The 19,046-nt window shown below is 40.5% G+C and overlaps 1 protein-coding gene across 1 annotated transcript; it reads left to right on the top strand.

Annotated features, from left to right (window-relative positions):
* The first annotated feature begins 1,215 nt into the window (after positions 1-1,215).
* On the top strand, positions 1,216-7,260 carry LOC123089500 (uncharacterized). Its single transcript, XM_044511169.1, has 2 exons — positions 1,216-3,131; positions 6,939-7,260. Exons 1-2 carry the CDS (start codon positions 2,729-2,731, stop codon positions 7,082-7,084), a joined length of 549 nt encoding a protein of 182 aa, XP_044367104.1. The 5' UTR covers positions 1,216-2,728; the 3' UTR covers positions 7,085-7,260.
* Positions 7,261-19,046: the final 11,786 nt, after the last annotated feature.

Here is a 19,046-nt window from a genome sequence, read left to right as displayed (position 1 = left end):
TATGTATTTAATATATTTTCAATAGAAGCACAAGTCATTGGGCTCAAACATCAGAAGTAGAAACAAAGGGAATCGGTTTTGTGATGACGCCGCCCTCCCGCCCCCTCCCCTCCCCCTCAGGCGAAGCGACGAAGCCGCCATTAAAGCCCAATCCCCAGCTTCCCACCCACCCCTGCATCTCACCGAGTCCTCCCTGCTCCAAATCCCCATCTGAGAAGACGCATGGTGGGAGCGCGACGCCGTGGCGTGCGGGTTCACCGGCGTATGCCGGTGGCGCGGGTTGCGGAGCCGAGGGCACTTCCGCCTCGTGCGGCGCCGCTACCCGAGATCAATCCGCACTCGCCGGAGGCTCGCCGCGAGATGAGGCCGGTGGTGCTGGAGCGCTTCCCCGACCGCGACGAGTGGGGGGAGATCCATATGCACATCCTCCGCCACGCGAACTTCGTCGAGCGCGCGCGCTTCATCAGAGACGACGGCTGCGAGGATGTGGAGCTCCTCTTCCGGGCGATTCAGGAAGCGGAATCACCAGATCCGCGGCAGGCCGCCCGCTGGGAGAACTTCCGGATGGCGAACCCCTCAAGGCTCAACATCAGGCCGCCATCGTGGGAGGGAATCGCCAGGATCCCGCCGGAGTTCCTCCCTCCGGGGACAGTCTGGCCTCCGCGCCGCCAGTAGATCGCCTGCCCCGACTGGTTCAGACATAGCGACGACCCGTCGATCCACCCCCATTGCCTGGTGAGTTTGGTTTGCACATTCATGTCGATTCCATTCTTAAGGCCAGATTGAGGGAATTCCGGTTGCGCCGTCGGGGGATGCATGGGTTCGTTGGTCCGATTGGGCGTTTATCTGGATCGATTTCTACTGCTCCTGGTCAAGATTTGGTGGAGTTTAGGGTTCTCCCTATTGGCCCCCAGTGCAATGAGAGGTGTGTGGCTGCTTCTGCGACGGGTGAGACCTCGTCGGAGGTATCTCCGACAAGGGGCTCAGCCAGAGTTTGAATTCTAATCTTGACCCAGGAGCGAAGCCTCCATGCCGTCCCCACCTGGTGAACCCAGCTTTGTCTGGACCCACGCTCAAATTACGTGTTGTTGGGGAGAAAACGGATAAGACGAGGGGATAACGTAAAGTCAAATCCCTAGAAAACATAGAGGAGCACTTTGGCCAGCTCTGGCTTGTTCCCTCTCCCCCTCGCCGTCGCCACCCTAGAAACCCTACCCAACAACCACAAGAACCCCGAAAATCTGAATTCCTTTGTTGGATCCGGAGAGACCTGGTCGAGAGCAAGTCCTTTTCGGCTGCGGATTGTTTTCCTGCAACCCGTCGTCCTTTTGATCCACCTCCAAAACAAATCAAGGTCGTTCAGGAGGGGATTGGCCCTGGTTCTATCTCCTTCGCCGAGGCTGTTAAGCGAGGGCTGAAGATGTCAGATCGCCGTGTCGGGGGGAGCAGCAATCCGTCTGCCCCGGCCAAGGGGGTAGGACAGAAGCCTGCTGCTTTTGCTGGGCGGAAACCAACTGCGCCTGCATCAAAGGAGCAGGCCCCCGCCCCCAAGCCCACCAGATCCAGAGCTTCAACTGCTGGATCTGCTCAGGTACAATCGTCTCAATCTGTAGAGGTTGATGTGGAGCAAGTTCTTGATCCTAGGTATAAGGATATGATATGTTTTAACTGTGGTGGACCGGGACACTATGTTGGGAATTGTGTGAAGCCGAAAACCTGCTTTATCTGTCAGCAAAACCACAACGTAAACAACTGCGCAGCGTGGTCTAATATTCAACCTACTGCTTCCTTTTTCGGTAGTGGAGCTCAAGGTCTTGGTTTCTACCATGTGGATGTACCTATTGCAAATGAATCCAAATGGTAAAATTTCCAGAATTGTGCAATGGTCAACATCCTAAAGGGGGACGTGAATTGTGCCAAACTGATGGAATTGCTATCTGCTACCTTCTATAAAACTAAACATTGGCCTTGGCAAATCAGAGGGCTCTCTAGTAAGACCTTTCTGGTCAGGTTCCCCCCTTGGAAGAAAGTGGAAGATCTTATTGAATTGCATGGGTTCTCCCTGCCATAGGATGTCAATGTGACACTAACTGAATGGAAGGGTGGATGTGACCCTTTTGGTGAGTTGATAGAAGCTTGGGTACTGATTGAACGGATTCCCCCAAAATGGTGCACTTGGAAAGTATTTGCACAAATTGCCTCATTGTTTGGGGTACTTACAGATGTGGAATGGAATGGGATGTTCAGAACTTTCTTTGAGAATGTCAGAGTTAAGATAGCATGCAGAGATCCAACCAAGATTCCTTTTGAGAGACTGATTGAAATGAAGAAGAAGCTGTTCTTGCTTGGCTTCACTGTTGAGGGCTTTGAACAAACAGGTGGGGTTGATTCTGTTATTGATGTAGATGGGGATGAGGATGATTTTGAGGAGGATGAGAGAGCTGAGGAAGATCAGATAGGAGGACAGGGTGAACATGCTCCTGATGGGTCAGGTGGTGGTGACCTAGCTATTGATGAACTTGACAAAGCCAATTTCCCAACCAAGCAAAAAATCATCAAGCAAGTCTAATACTCAGATGATGGTGGTTGCACCCATTAGAGATGAATAGATGTTGACCAGGAAGAATTTATTCTGAAATGTGCTTTGACAGCTACTAGCATTGATGATTCATCTTCTGATGGACATGAACCTGCTCTTGGTTGTGTGGGTAATCCTACAGATCAAGCCATGGATGCTAATGGGAAAAAATGGGATATCCACAAAACTCCTTCTCCAATCAAGGGAGATTCTGTAAACATGACTCCTGAGAGGAATACTGAGAATATGGAATACTGTGAAGATCTATTGAGATCAGTGGACATGTGTGACTCTGAAAATGAGGAAATAGAAGATGAGTTGGGGGTTCTCCCTTCTGAGGCTGTCCAAATCCTCCAAAGTGAAACTTGGAGGAGGTCCCTGCTGGAATCACTTACTCAAGCCGAAGAAGGGGCTGGTCATGAGAACAAGACAAGATGGGGCACGGTTGTTACCAAAAGACCTGCTACTAGAGGCCATGGCAATGTTAACATCATAGAAAAAGCTGCAGCCTACAAGAGGAAGAAGAATCTGGAAATCCCAACCACATTCAAAGGTAAATCCTTCTCTACTATGGATAAAAACATTCTTACAAACCAAATGAGTCAAATGAACTTAATGGTTGGGGGGATGACATTCAAAAGAACCTTGCCATTGATAAGATGATAGCTGTGGAGAAAGAGAGGTGTTTGGTGTTTGCCAACATTAACCCTGAAATTGTGCTTCCTGACAACCTTGATATTGATGCTAATGACTTAATTAGTACACCTAAAGGTGCCCTCCCCTTGGAACCGGTGGGCACTGCTGATGCTTCCAGAGGAACACCAATGGTTCTAACTAAGTTTAAGCCTTGTGGCTTGTCCCACCCCTTCAGAATTAATTAATGATAGGTCTTATTTGGAACATTAGAGGTCTAGGGCAACAAGGGAAAATATAGTGCCTGTGTGATACCATTGCCAAGTCTAATCATGATTTCATTGGTTTTCAAGAAACTAAGAGAGAGATTATTTCTGAGGGTTTCCTCAATGCAATTGATAAATTTGATAACTTTGTGTGGCACTTATTGCCAGCTGATAATACTGCTGGAGGAATCCTTGTGGGTTTCAAAAGAATGTGCTTTGAAGTTGTTGGTTTTACTAACCAATTTTTTTCCATAATTGCTATTGTTAAAAATAAGTCTGGTGGCTTTGTTTGGCAGATGGTGTTGGTGTATGGGTCTGCCTACCCTGAATTTAAGATAGACTTTATCACTGAACTGCATGATACTTTATCTAATGCTTCTTATCCTATTATGATATGTGGAGATTTCAATTTGGTTAGGAATGATAAGGATAAGAGTAGTAGTTTGGTGAATCAACAAAATGTTTTTTTTGTTCAATGATTGGATCAATAGGTGGGCATTGATGGAGATTGCTATCTCTAATAGGGTGTTTACCTGGTCTAACAACCAGACCTCCCCTATGTTTGCTGTGTTAGATAGAGTATTCATTTCTGTGAATTGGGACACCCATTTTCCTTTCTCCATTTTGGTAGCTCTTCCCAGGATGGGGAGTGATCATACTCCTCTGGTCCTGGACACTGGTGCCAGAGCCCCAAACACCCCCAAACCTTTTAGATTTGAGAAATGGTGGCTCTCCCAACCAGACTTTCATCATATGGTGGTGGAAGCCTGGGACTCTATGTCCTCATCCAAATCCTCAGATGATAATTGGATGCTTAAAACTAGAATTCTCAGGAAAAAAATTAAAGGGTGGAGCATTAATAGAGAGGCAGCTCTAAAGAAAAAGAAGAGGGAACTCCTTCTGGAGTTTGACATATTGGATGTCATGTCTGAAACCCACCAATTTTCTGTTGCTGATTATGACAGAATGAAAGAGATTAAGAAAGAGTTGGATGAAGTGTGGAAAAAATAGGAAACCGCTCTTTGGCAGAGATCTAGAGATAGGAAAATCCTAGAAGGTGATAGGAACAATGCTTATTTCCAAGCCCTGGCTAATCACAGACACAGGAAGAATCATCTTTCTGAGCTGAATAGCCCTGATGGTGTGGTCAATTCGACCAAAGAGATGCTTGAGGTGGCCACCTCTTTTTATAAAGAGTTGTTTACTTTTGAACCCAAACATGATATCCATTTGGATGCTAATTTCTGGTCTGAGGATGAAATGGTTAGTAATGATGAGAGAGAGAGCAGTTAGAGAGGCCTTTTTCTGAGGAGGAAATCAAGCAAGTTGTGACGAGTTCATATGCTAGTGGTGCCCCTGGCCCTGATGGCTTATCTTTTTTATTTTACCAAACCTTTTGGGACCTGATTAAAAGAGACTTTATTTGGATGGTTAGAGACTTTGAGAATGGTATCTTAGACATATATAAGCTTAACCATGCCATTATTACCCTTATTCCTAAAATCCCTATGGCCAGAGACATGAAAAATTTCAGGCCTATTAGCCTTAGTAATTGTGCTGTTAAGATTTTCTCTAAAGCTATGACCACTAGGGTTTCTCCCTTGTGTGACAAGCTCATTTCCTCTAACCAAACTGCATTTATTAAAGGTAGATTCATTCTGGCGAGTGTGGTTATGGCTCATGAGGTCATTCATGAAGTTCATAGGTCTCGATCTGCTGGCTTGATCCTTAAATTAGATTATGAGAAAGCCTATGATAGAGTTAGTTGGGATTTTTTGAAAGAGATGCTTCTATCTAGAGGCTTTGGTAGTAAATGGGTGGATTGGGTTATATCCACCATCCATCAAGGGACTTTCCAGGTTAGGATTAATGATTCTAATGGTCCCCAGTTCTCTGGGGGGAAAGGCTTGAAACAGGGTGATCCCCACTCCTCCCTCCTGTTCAATTTAGTTGCTGATGTGTTCTCTAAAATGCTTCAAAAGGCTACAAATAATGGTTTGATTCATGGACTTCTACCACATGCCTTTCTAGGTGGTGTGGTCAGCCTACAGTATGCTGATGACACCATCTTATTCTTGGATAACTCATTGGAATGTGTCAAGAATTTGAAATGGATTCTTTCCTGCTTTGAAAGTCTGTCTGGCTTGAAAATTAACTTCCATAAAAGTGATCTTCATGTTATTAACATCTCTGAGCAGCTATCTAATGATTTTTCTCAGGTCTTCTGTTGCCAACTTGGGGATTTCCCCTTTAAGTATTTAGGTGTTCCCCTTCATTTTAAAAAGTTGAGAAGGGAGGACCTTCAACCCATTATTGATAGGATCAAAAACATTTCTGGTTGGTTGGGGAGATTTCTCTCCTATAGAGGAAAATTGATCTTGCTTACCACCTGCATTGCTAGTATTCCTGCTTATTTAATGTCTATTGTGAAATTTCCCAAATGGGCGATTGATATGATCACCTCTCAAATGTCTCATTTCTTCTGGGGGAACGTGGGGGACTCTCATAAGTATCACTTTGCTAATTGGGGTTTAATTTCCAGAAAGAAAGAATATGGAGGTATGGGGGTTCCCAATCTAAGGGAATTTAACATGGCCCTTTTGGCTTCTTGGGGGAAAAGATTTTATGATGAAAGAGATAGTGATTGGAAGAAGGTTTTGATATATAAATATAACACTACTAGCCCTAATTTCTTTAACACTAGGGTGACCCTTGGTTCACCATTCATGAAAAGTTTATCTTGGGCCCTTGTGGCTGCTAAGAACTTTTATAGATGGATCCCTAGAGATGGTAAAAGCATTGCCTTCTGGCATGACATTTGGATTGGGGAATGCTCCTTAAAAACTGCATTTTGGGACCTGTATAAAATTTGCCAGCAGCAAGATTCTACCCTAGCACAGGTCTGGGTGAATGGTGAGCTGCAGTTAACCTTTAGGAGGTGTGTCACAGAAAATGATTTAGGGAGATGGGAGGAGCTTATCAAAATGGTTGAACCTATCTATCTATCTGACTCTCCAGATCAGCCCGTCTGGATGTTGGATTCTTCTAACAAGTACTCGGTCAAATCCTTCTATAAGCTAATTAACTTTGGAGGGATACCTTCTGTCATTAAGGATGATATCTGGAAAATCAAAGTACCACCGAATATACATGTTTTTCTTTGGTTGATATATTATAACAAGAGCTTGACTAGAGACAATCTGGCCAAGCGCAGGCATGTAGATAACATGTCTTGTGTCTTCTGCAGCGAACCTGAAACTATCCAACATATATTCTTTGATTGCATTATTGCTAAAAATGTTTGGAATTTAGTTGCTGATATTTTTAAGATTGATGTTCCTAATTCATTCGATCTGCTGACTTCCTTTTGGAAGAGAAGAAAACACTTTGAAGCTTTAAACATTGTTACTGCTGCTACCTTGTGGAGCTTATGGAGTTTTTGAAATGACTTTGTTTTCCAGGGGCGAAGATGGCGAAGTATACGATGTGTTTTGGACCTGTTGGGGGCAACGATCAAGAAGTGGAAAATACTATGATCAGAATCTCAGGGTGCGCTACTTCTCCAATGTTTAAGGCTACTGGACCACCGAAGAGGGGAATTGCTTAGGATTGCGTGGAGATAAAATGCCATCCCCCCCCCCCAAACACATCGATGGGTTATGTTTCTGCTAGTTTACAATTCTTAGCTTTGATTTTTAGTAAGCTGGCAGGTGGCTCCCTGGTTATATCTCTTGATCTGAACTACCCAAGAACTTGTAATAGGGCAGTTTTAAAACCCGTTCTCTCTGTGGCAGCTACTCTCCGGTTGTCACCGAGCGCTGTTAACAGTCCATGTTTTGGTTGATGCTTGCCTTGGCTTTTTATAAAAGTTGGGGTGGGGGGAAACCCCTTTTGATTCGAAAAAAAATATATTTTCAATAATATGAAAAAAATAGAAAAAAATAAAAACCAAGAAAAAACTGAGAAGAAACAGCCATGACTAGCGCACCTGAGGCAAGACGAGTTTGTGTGTCCGAGCCAACCCATTTACTTAGGGCCACAATCTACCTACAGGTTTCACGCTAAGAGCAGCTTTTTGTCCTGCCTTTTTATTCATTATATGTTTTTCTTGTACGTTTTACTGTTTATTTTATTTTACTTTATTTCCCTTTTCCATTATTTTGTTAAATATTTCCCTTTAAAAAATCCAAACACTTGAATTTTTTATGAAGTTAAATATTTTTCTAATGCATGAACATTTGAGTTGTTAGTTCATTCGTGCACTGACGCCATGGGATTTCCCATCAAGTTCGGGTATTCCATCTCTTTGGATAATTTGTGACCGTGTATACAAGCTTTCACTGTATTGGGTGGTTGCTTCAACTCTCTGTTTGTGGTGCGGTTTGCTCAACCAACTATCGAATGCTCTCAACAGGCGTAAGAAATTTCATATTTGAAATTAAGTTATGATTAATTAGATTGTTAGATGGATAAGAAAACTAAAACAAACTATCCAATGCTCTCCAAAACCCAGCTCCACACTTGTTCATATGATCATACTAGCACTGTAGCAATTTTACGATAATTTATTCCGGTTAAATCCTTTCACATGTATATTGTTTGGTTGCATGTAATTCGTATGACGTACACAAAAGAGAGTGCTAATACGAAGTAAATATTGTCTCTTTTTTCTGTATTGTAAAGGCTAGTTTGGTTGTAATCTTATTTGCTAACCTAGTCGAACACAACTGCTTAAGAGAGAAGTTCACTGGATGACATGAACGAACATGCAGTTATTATGTTCAGAGTATTCTAAAAAATAATTGCAAAGGCAACCATCTCAATGGCACATGGATACAAAAAATTATTGTCTGGCTAGAGTAAGTGACCATGCACGACAGCTTAACATGTGAAACCCTCATCGACAAAACACTAACAACACAAATCATCGCTAGCAAGCTCGTGTGAGTAGATACATGCTTGCATGGAAGACCCATATATGTACTGTTAAATAGGAGTCTGCAGTGAAGCAACGTCGATGCTTAGCAACAAAATAGCCTTAGTTCTGATAGAGACGTTATTGTAAGAGCAGTTACGCGCTCTACAAACCGTGTGAGTCATGAACTTGCCAGGATTGGGAGAGTTGATGTATAAAACACAATCCGGTTGCAGTCTGGTCCAGATGTGGTGGTTCGTACGTTTGTTGGTTTCATGTGAACTATGGAGAGTATCGTCCTTTGGATGACGGGAGGATGACGTTAATTTGGAGAGTATCATTCTTTGGATGAAAGGATCATGTTACTTATGGAGAGCATCATTCTTTGAACGGGAGGATCATATTAATTATGAAAAGTCACCGTTGTGCATTGGGCAGGAGGATCACTAGAATATGTATGCTCCCATTACAATGCACGTGCCATAGTTAGTCATATTAATGGCAAAGTACGAACGGTTTAGAAGTTGAGACATATATTATTGGATATTTCTCTATGAGGCTTAGAATATATGGATGATATAGAGAGTGCGGCTATTTGGCTCTCAAGCTCATCTGCACCTTCATGAACAGTAAATTCAATAAAAAAATAATAGATTTTTTAAATGATTTTTTTATTCAGTGCATGAGATCCTCTCTAAATTTGAGATCATTTGAACATCTAAGTAGCTCTCGACAAAAAAGACAAATTTGGGGTCTGTGAAACAGCTTACTGTTCATGTGACCCAATTTGTCTTTTTTGCTTAGAGCTACTCAGATGTCCAAATGAGCTGAAAATTGGAGAAAAATCACGCAAAAGCATCTTCGATGCAAAAGATTGCATATTTTGATTTTAAGTATTTTTTTGAATTTACTATTCACCGGGTGCAGATGAGCCCGAGCTAAAAAATGATATTCGTGATATAGATCATTTTAGGCAGGGCCAGGCCTGCACCAGAATAGGACGGGAGAGACCTAGGGCCGTCCAATCTATGTGCCTCAACCCAATTTACTGCTCCGCAATCCGCTTGCCTGTTAAACGCAATGAGAGGCTGTCTCTTGCTGGGTTTATCACATGTTTTTCCTTTCCCATTTTTCCTTGTTTTTCTATTCTATTCTTCTTCTTTCTCAATATTTTCTCATAAAGCATGCGATTTTCAAAATACATTAACTTTTTTGGTATTGAATATTTTTTTAAATACATGAACTTTTTCCTAGTGCATGAATATTTTACCAAACACATGAACATTGTTTAGGTCATTTATTAAGCATGAGTCAAAATTTTAATATGTAAATAATAATTATTTGTACAAATATATTTTCAAACTTTTTCGAGGCATAAAAATGTTTTCATTAAATAAAAATACCTTTTCCAGCATCTCCACTACTATTAGACAAGCGAGTTGTGGTAGAAATATTCAATATCGGCCTTATCTTAGATCTGATGGCTTACATTGCTTCAACGAAGTTGTATCACTTAAAGCACCGTACTTAGCAATAAAAAGCACCATCATTAGCATACCAAAAAAATCATTTTTACACACAAGTTAGAACATTTTTCAAAAATAAAACAAATGTATATATTTACTTAATAATAAGAAAGACTCAAAATAAACTTAATAAAAAATGTTTATAGACCACTGGACGGATTATGTCATTTCCCCTTTATTCTCTTTTTTCTTTGCATTTCACTTAATTAGGATATTTTGACGAATGTTCAAGTCTAGAGAAATTTTTTTCTAGAGAATGCTTATATAAAATACATGAACATTTATTTGTGCAGAATCAAACGCCCATTTATTTCTTGTATTTTTTTGTGCAATATTTTTGAAAATATTATTTGGTCCAGTAAAAAGTACGTGTATTTTAGAAAATAATGCTCATATGTATAGGAAAACACAGTTATACCTAAATAAAATATGTATCACTAAAACTGGTCCCTCATTATTTTCTAGATATGCAAAAATGCCAAAACAGAAGATTCCAGTATACTAAATAAATGTTCCCAAGATTTATTTAGAAAATAATCACCTATGCCAAGAAATATTGTTCCATACTTGTATTTTTCGGATTTTTATAAAAAAATTAAGAGATGTCCAACTTGTATTTGAAAAATGTTTAACATACATTTAAAAATGGTCAAGATTTATTTCTAATGGGTTTCATGCATAAAAAACATTTTCTAAAACTATTTGACTAATACTAAAAAGTATCTAAAAACCTGCAATGCATATTTGCTCAATTTTCGTCATATATCTAGAAAAATGTTCAAGATGTATTTAACAAAATGTTCGTAGCTTAATTTGGAAAAACAAATTACAGAATAAAGCTGGCAATCGGCTAGACCTGTTCCAGACGCATACATGAATCTCTTATCGGATTTGTCATACGCCACTACCCTACCCGAGGGTTTGATTGCACATCCAAGCCTGAACTCAATGGTTAGTTTGTTTTGCCGGGTGTTAGCTATTTATCCAGCAACGACGCGAGCGAGCCAGGTCTACCTACAATGTTCTACTTAAAATACTGGACTGTGTTAAAAATTATTCACAGTGTATTCCAGAAATGTTTTCGAAGTCCATTTTGTATTTAAAAATGTTTGTCATGTATTGAAAAATATTTTACTTGTATTTCGAAAAAAAATCATGTATTTTTAAAAGAGTTCAACATGTGTTTCTGTATATTAGAAAAAATGTTCAGTGTGTGTACATCATAAAATTTTTAAACTCGTATTTAAAACATGTTAACCATGTATTTTCATTTTTTTGGGGAGGTGCATTTTTCATATTTGAATATTGTTTAACATGTATGGAAACATGTCTGATATGCATTTAAATCGGGCATTGTGTTCGGCTTGGTCAGTTCAACCTATCCCAAACACATGCATGAATCTATTGTCCACTCCGTCGCCCGTCAGTGATCCTGCCCATGAGTTTAATTTCGGACCCTTGCTCGAACCCGATGGCTAACCCAAATCGATCGGGCACCCATTGGGGTGTGAGCCTTTGTGTCTGTATGTTAATCCTTTCCTTTGTGAGAAAACTTTCAATCTATTTATGAGTTAATTACACATTTGGTACATAAAATTGAAAAATGACATAAACCAACCCTACAACTTGTGTTTCAGGTACATCGCTGCCGTTAACTCTCCGTTAAAAATTGCACACCAGCTAGTCCACGCTGTTGTGGGCCCACCTGCCAGTAGAAAGAAAGAAATAGACATGTGATAAAAATATATCGGCCAACCCAACTCGAACTACGGACGTTGCCTCTCACGGCTAAAGCGCTAGTTAGTGCTGCAGGTGCCCATTATAGGCGAATTTACAAACGGGCGCCCACTAGTGCAGCTTCGTTCGTACAACCACCGTGCCAGCAAGCGGGATCTGATAAGCTTCAGTTCTTCACTTCTTTCATTCCTTGCCTCTCTCTTTTTTTTCATTTTTTTTTTCATTTTCTGTTTTTTCTTTCTTCTTCTTCCTAGTTTATTCCCTCATCGATTTTTTTTGTTTTTTTTCTCATTTCTGAAATGCGTGAACTTTTTTCAAATCGATGGTGTTTTTCTTTTCAAATTTGATGAACTTTTGTTTTCAAAATCAATGATTTTTTTTCCTATTTTTAGTGTACTATCTTAACAAATGTTGTTTTTTTTACAGTTCGATGAACTTTCTTCAAATTTGATGAACTTTTTTCAAATCGATGAACTTTTTTTCAAATTGGATGAACTTTTCACAAATCTGATGAACTTATTTTCAAATTTGATGAACTTTTTATAAACTTGATGAAGAATTTTCAAATTCAATGAACTCTTTTTCAAATCCGATAAACTTTTTGAAAAGTTGATGAATTTTTTTAAAATTCGATGAACTTTTTCCAAATTCAGTGAACTTTTTTTTCAAATATGATGAACTTTTCTCAAATTTGATGAAGAATTTTCAAATTCAATGAATTTTTTTTAAATTTGATGCACTTTTTTAATTCAATGATTGTTTTTCAAATTTGTTAAATTTTTTAAAAATCTGTGAACTTTTTTCAAACTCATGGTCGTTTGCATTGTTGTGAACTTTTTAAAAAAAAATTGTGCACTTCTTCTTTCCATTTCATGAACTTTTGTTTTTGAATTCGTGAACTTATTTGAATACATGAACCTTTTTTACATTGGCCAACTTTTTTATGCATGTTCGTCAACTATCCAATATGATTTACATTTTTCCCATACATTCACGTTTTTCATCAATGTTCATTTTTCCATACATTCACGTTTTTCATCAATGTTTTCAAATAATTAAAAAATCTAAGCGAGATAAGTAGCGCTGCTATGCTGGTTCTTAAACAAAGTCGCGCTGAAGTGAATCACTAGCAGCCAGTAGGCGTACCGGTTGGCTAAACTCGGGAGACGATTGTGAGGTCGCGAGTTTGATTCATTGAGAGCAACCTTTTCAGATGTTTTTGGCACAATAATATATATTTTTCTGTGTGCGCGTTCGTGGGCCGGCCCACCAGGAGCTGCCCACGGAGAGCAACCTTTTCAGATGTTTTTGGCACAATTATATATATTTTTCTGCGCGCATGTTTGTGGGCTGGCCCACCAGGAGCTGCCGCAGGCGCTAGCTGCCTTCTTCGGCGGCGCTGAAGGCGCCGGGTAGGCGGTGCCGCTAGCAACTGCAGCACATGGTCATTTATGCTAATATCTGTGATAGTCATTTTTTATACTGTTTTGCAAAATAACTGAACACACAATTATGGGCGTATGCATCGTTCTGATGCAGAGGCCGGGGCAATCCCCTTTTCGAAAAAGAAAAAAAAACTGAACACACGCTGCATGGGGATATGAACAAGCTTTTTTTCTTACCTGGTTTCGTTTTTCACCGGGAGGGACTGAAAGCTGGTTTCAGAAAATCTCTAAACTTTTGGTATTGGTTTTTTGAAATTTTCAAACAAATTTTGAATTCAAAATTTTAAAGTGATACTTTTTTAAGGATTCGAACTCAAGATATTGCCTCACACGTGTCAGGCACTAGCCACTGTTATTTCATGTTAATGTTAGAGATACACTGTTATTTGTATATTTTATCAGGAAAATTGATTTGAATCTAAAACGAGCATTGCACAGGGTTTACTATGTGTGTTCGTCCCTCATCACCATTTTGACTGGTCGGACGGTTAATGAAATTTTCCATTAGCCCGAATATTTTCGATATCGTTAAAAAAATACATTTTTTGAAATTCGACATGTCAGATATTATCAAATAGAGTTGATATGCACATGTTTTCACATAACAACTTTGTTTAAGTGATATACGGGCGAGAACAATTACCTCTATGTCCCAAGTTCGATCCCCCATTTCCAAAGATGGGACTTTTGTAGCATTGCATAACGCTTTTTAAAATAATAATGGAGGAGTGTGTTCGCGGTGTCTCGAATCCGCACCCTTTTGATTAAAACATGGCGATCTGACCTCTAGAATATGGGAAACAATTTGCTAGATAGGGATTAAATAAGTTATATTTTTACACTAAAGTTTTTTAATTCGAAATTTGTTTGAAAAATCCAAGATTCCTGAAAACTGGGTTTTTTCGGTCTCTCTGGGAGAAAAGTGAAATCAATAAAAAATAGTTGTGCATACCTCGTGCAGACGTGTACTCCAAATTAGTTACTATGCAAAACAATATAATTATATAAATAACGTCTGTCACTACTATTGGCCCTAACGGTCAGGTGATGCAGTGGCTAGAGCTTTAGGTGTGAGAGGCAACGTCCTTGGTTCGAATCCCCATCTGTGCATTTAACGGAGGGTTACAACAAACATCAGAAATAATAAAAATTACATTCAGATACATAATCGTCGGTCGCCATCCTAAGGTCTCATAGGACTAACGCAGCAGAACGGCAACCGTCAAAGCAGAGCCAACACACGCCCACGAACGATGCTAGAGACACCACTGGAATGGGGCAAAACTCGAAGAAACGTCTAAAAATAGAGCCCTCCAGCCGGCAAGTGCCAGGATCCACCGCGCTGTCATGGCCGTAAGTCAGGCCCGTCTCCAGGGCTTCGGGGCCCCCGTGCGAAATGTGACATGTGGCCCAAAATTTGCCAAAAAAAAAACTAATATAACTAGACATAATTTGACATAATTGTATAGCTTCGAATATGTGTTATTTATTTAGAAATATATCATATAGTAATGCCAAAGAGTAACATAGTACTAAAAAATAAACTTTTGTTTTGCGAATTGAACTGAAACAGTAAACTGACCGTATGTTCTACCGAAAAGCATCATCCGTCTAGTATTTCTTGAAACAAATCTTTAAAACCATCGAGTCTATTCTAGCAAAAGAAAAATCGATGGAGTGTTTCCTGTAACGAAATATACTAGTAATGTATCAGAAGAGCCCACACGAAGATTTAGTACTAGAATTAAAAATTAGATTACGGGTAAAGTGTCAATTCTATTAGTTTTGATTAAAATTGGGTACATGCCTAATCGCGCAGCAGTGCAGTACTAGTTGGCATTGCAGTCGATATGATATGGAAACATCAAAAGAACCAGAATTATATCAAAAATGAGATACTCTAAGGCTAAGTGCGGTGTTTTGGTGCCCAGACTCTTCTGCAACCGGTTAGAAAAAAATCAAAACAAATACTAGAAACATTCAAAAAAATGCATTTTTTATGTGGTAGATAATTTGATGCGTGGGGTTTGCTCTAATTTTTAGATCATTCGGACATCTGAGCAGCTCTTAGCAAAAAAGACAAATCAGGTCAAAACAGTGCGTGGACAGTAAACATTTTTACAGATCCTGAATTTGTCTTTTTGCCGAGAGCTGCTCAAATGTCCAAATAATTTGAAAATTGGCGTGAAGATCAGCCATCAAATTATCTACCAAAAAATCGGATTTTTTTGAATTTTTCTAGTATTTATTTTGATTTTTTTTCCTTAGGGCTGGTGCAGCTGAGCCTGGGCTCATAAGTGGATTACTGATACTCTAACTAGTTTTTGGTCAGTCTATTTTGATTCTGGGCTTAGGGCTTACGACTTACTCCCTCCGTTCTGAATTACTTGTTTCATATATGGATGTATCTAGATGTATTTTAGTTCTAGATATATCCATTTCAGCGACGAGTAATTTGGAACGGAGGGAGTACCTAGGAATATATTCGGGGATGACCATATATGAGTCTGCTGCTGCAGGGGAACAGGCTATGACGGCGGGCAGTGCACCAGACTCGCTGGATTCTCCATCAGCGGCTCATCCCTTCGTCGAAGCTGGTAGGCGGTGCTTCCTATTTGTGAAGTCGTTCTTAGAAAGATCTATTTGATCTCATGCCTCCGGCTCGGGCCTGTTGGCCGCGATTAGTGGAACGATGATATTGACTAGGGGCTCACTATAACGAGCGTCCTCTTCTTGGCACACCCTCCTCGACATGCCTGCCTAGGTCACCGGAGATGAGGCAGACCGCCGGCGACCGGCGAAAGGACAAGGAACCTTAAGCTTTTCTTGAGGAAGAGGGGGCTGCAAATAACGTAGTAGTAGCAAGAATCTTTGTGGAAGCGGATTTGTAGCACCCGGGTGCTCCACACCCCATACGAACATTAAATTCAAAAAAATACTGAAAATTTTGATTTTTTTTTTCAGATTTTGGGATATCAAACTTGGGTTCCCGATCTATCCCCGTGTGAAATTTCGTGAAAAAATATCAGGAAATGTATTCGTGGCAAAAAAGACAAAAAATTCCTATGTATAGAAAAAAACTGTTTTGATAGATTTTTGTTCGGATAGTATTTCCTTCGCCACGGATATGTTTTCTAGTATTTTTTCACGAAATTCCACGCGGGAGTAGATTGAGAACCCATGTTTGATATCCCCAAATTTTAGATTTTTTGGTATTTTTTACATTTATTCTCCGTATAGGGGTGTGGAGCACCCAAGAGCACCTGTGTATTTTCTGAATCTTTGCTCGCATTAATAATTCGTGTCTGTATGTTAATCTAGCTGAAAATTTGAGCAAATAAGCTAGAAAATATTCATCGTGTGTTTTAAAACTTATTCACAATGTAGAAATTTTATTGTGTGCTTAAAAATATTCATCGTGTGTTCAAACTCGTTCAATGTGTATTTAAGAACATTCAACATCACTAGTAGAAAAAGGACCTAATATGAGACACATTAGTGCCGGTTTGATTTTGAGCCGGCACTAATGTGTCCATTAGTGCCGGTTCCAACGGCTAGCTGGCCGTTCTCATTAGTACCGGTTCGTGGAGAACCTTTAGCACCGGTTCGTGCCACGAACCAGTACTAAAGAGAGAGGTGGCAGGGTGTTGTCAGTCTGGGGCCCCTTCAGCACCTTTAGTACCGGTTCGTGACACGAACCGGTACTAAAGGTCGACGTACATAAACCCTTCGTCCACCCGAGCCACTCTGTTCTTCCCCTCTCTTCCTCGAGCTCCTCAAAAATTTTGCCCAAAATTTGTCAAGATTTGAAGGCCCCCATCCATTCAAATGATCACGAAGGTTAGCAACTTTGTCCTTTCAACTCTCATTGCTAGATTAGCTCTTGCAATGCTTTGTATAGTGATTAATTTGGAAGGAATTATATTTGCTAGTATTTGATTTATATTCAATTTGAGGTCAAAAATAACACTTAGTTTGGATATGTAGGTGTGGTTTACTTAGTGGCTTCTAAATCTCCGTGGTAACCACCGTCGATCGCCCGCACCGTCCCGTCGCCGGCACCACCTTGTGGTGAGGCTCTTGTTCATGAATGTTTTACATTACCAAATTGATGTTTGTGTGATTTGGATATATAGTTACTCGTATAATTATCTTACCCGTACGTTGTTTGTTATACATAGTGACATGGTTTTGATATCCGTCCCCGTCGGCCCTCGTCCTTGTTATGATTCGGATGTGGTATATTCTCTTTTTGACAAATTATGCCCATCAAGTTGACATAGATATTTTTATCTAGGAGGTTTGTGAACCGGAAATTCCAACCGACCCTATTGTCGAGAGGTTAAATTTAGTTGAAAGAGAAAACGAGTATTTGAAAGAAAAATTGAAAAGAATTGAGGGGGAGAAGATGGAATTGGAGTTGCATGTTGCCGATGTCGTCGATGATCACAAGATCAAGATGGAGAAAATGAGGTTGAAGATTAGAAAGATTAGAAAATATGCCATTGATAGTGTGGCTTGGTATCATTATGTTGTTGGATCAATTGTTACCTTAGTTGCGATCTTCATCGCATTTGTTGTTGCATTTAAATTCTTTAGCTAGAGAGTTATTTGTATGTCGCATTTAATTAAGTGCTGTATATGAACTTTATGTATGAACTTGTATTAATTTGGTCTATTCGGTGTTGTGTAATGAAGATGAGCCGACAATGGATGTATGATGACCAATGATCTCCCGAGTTCATTAATGGCGTGCATACTTTTCTGCGGGCCGCTGAGGCAAACAAGCGGGCGGATGGTTTTATGCCTTGACCATGTGCTGGCTGTAAGAATGGTCACAGTTACTCTACGTCAAAAACCATTCACGTCCACCTATTTAAGTCTGGTTTCATGCCCCACTATAATGTTTGGACGAAGCATGGAGAAATAGGGGTTATGATGGAAGACAATGAAGAAGAAGAGGATGACGACGGCTATCCTGGCCATGGGTTCCCTGAATACGATGATACAACAATGGGGGAAGAAGCTGAGCCGGCAATGCGGGAAGAAGCTGAAGAAGAGGCATCAGATGAGCCCGCTGATGATCTAGGTCGGGCCATTGCCGATGCAAAGAGAAACTGCGCAAGTGATCTTGAGAGGACGAAGTTGCAGCGCATGTTAGAGGATCACAAGAAATTGTTGTACCCGAATTGCGAAGCTGACAAAAAAAAGTTGGGCACCACACTTGAATTGCTGCAATGGAAGGCAGAGAATGGTGTATCTGACAAGGGATTTGGAAAGTTGCTGGTAATGATAAATAATATGCTTCCAAAGGACAACGAATTGCCCGAGAGTACGCATGAAGCAAACAAGGTTGTCTGCCCTCTAGGGTTAGAGGTGCAAAAGATACATGCATGCCCTAATGACTGTATCCTCTACCGCAGTGAGTACGAGGATTTGAACGCTTGCCCGGTATGCGGTGCATTGCGTTATAAGATCAGTCGCGATGACCCTGGTGATGTCGAGGGCGAGCGCCCCAGGAAGAAGATTCCTGCCAAGGTGATGTGGTGTGCTCCTATAATACCACGGTTGAAACGTTTGTTCCAAAACAAAGACCATGCGAAGGCGATGCGGTGGCACACAGAAGATCGTAAGAAAGATAGAAAGTTGAGAGTACCCGCTGACGGTTCGCAGTGGAGAAAAATCGAGAGAAAGTACTAGGAGGAGTTTGCAGGTGACCCAAGGAACGTATTGTTTGGTCTAAGCGCAGATGGCATTAATCCTTTTGGGGAGCAGAGCAGCAACCATAGCACGTGGCCTGTGACTCTATGTTTGTATAACCTTCCTCCTTGGTTGTGCATGAAGCGGAAGTTCATTATGATGCCAGTGCTCATCCAAGGCCCTAAGCAACCCGGCAACGACATTGATGTGTACCTAAGGCCATTAATTGAAGAACTATTACAGCTG

Source organism: Triticum aestivum, chromosome 4B, assembly GCF_018294505.1.
Source record: "Triticum aestivum cultivar Chinese Spring chromosome 4B, IWGSC CS RefSeq v2.1, whole genome shotgun sequence".
Taxonomy (NCBI): domain Eukaryota; kingdom Viridiplantae; phylum Streptophyta; class Magnoliopsida; order Poales; family Poaceae; genus Triticum; species Triticum aestivum.
The sequence above is the reverse complement of the archived record's forward strand: the minus strand, read 5'-3'. Positions and strand labels throughout refer to the sequence as shown.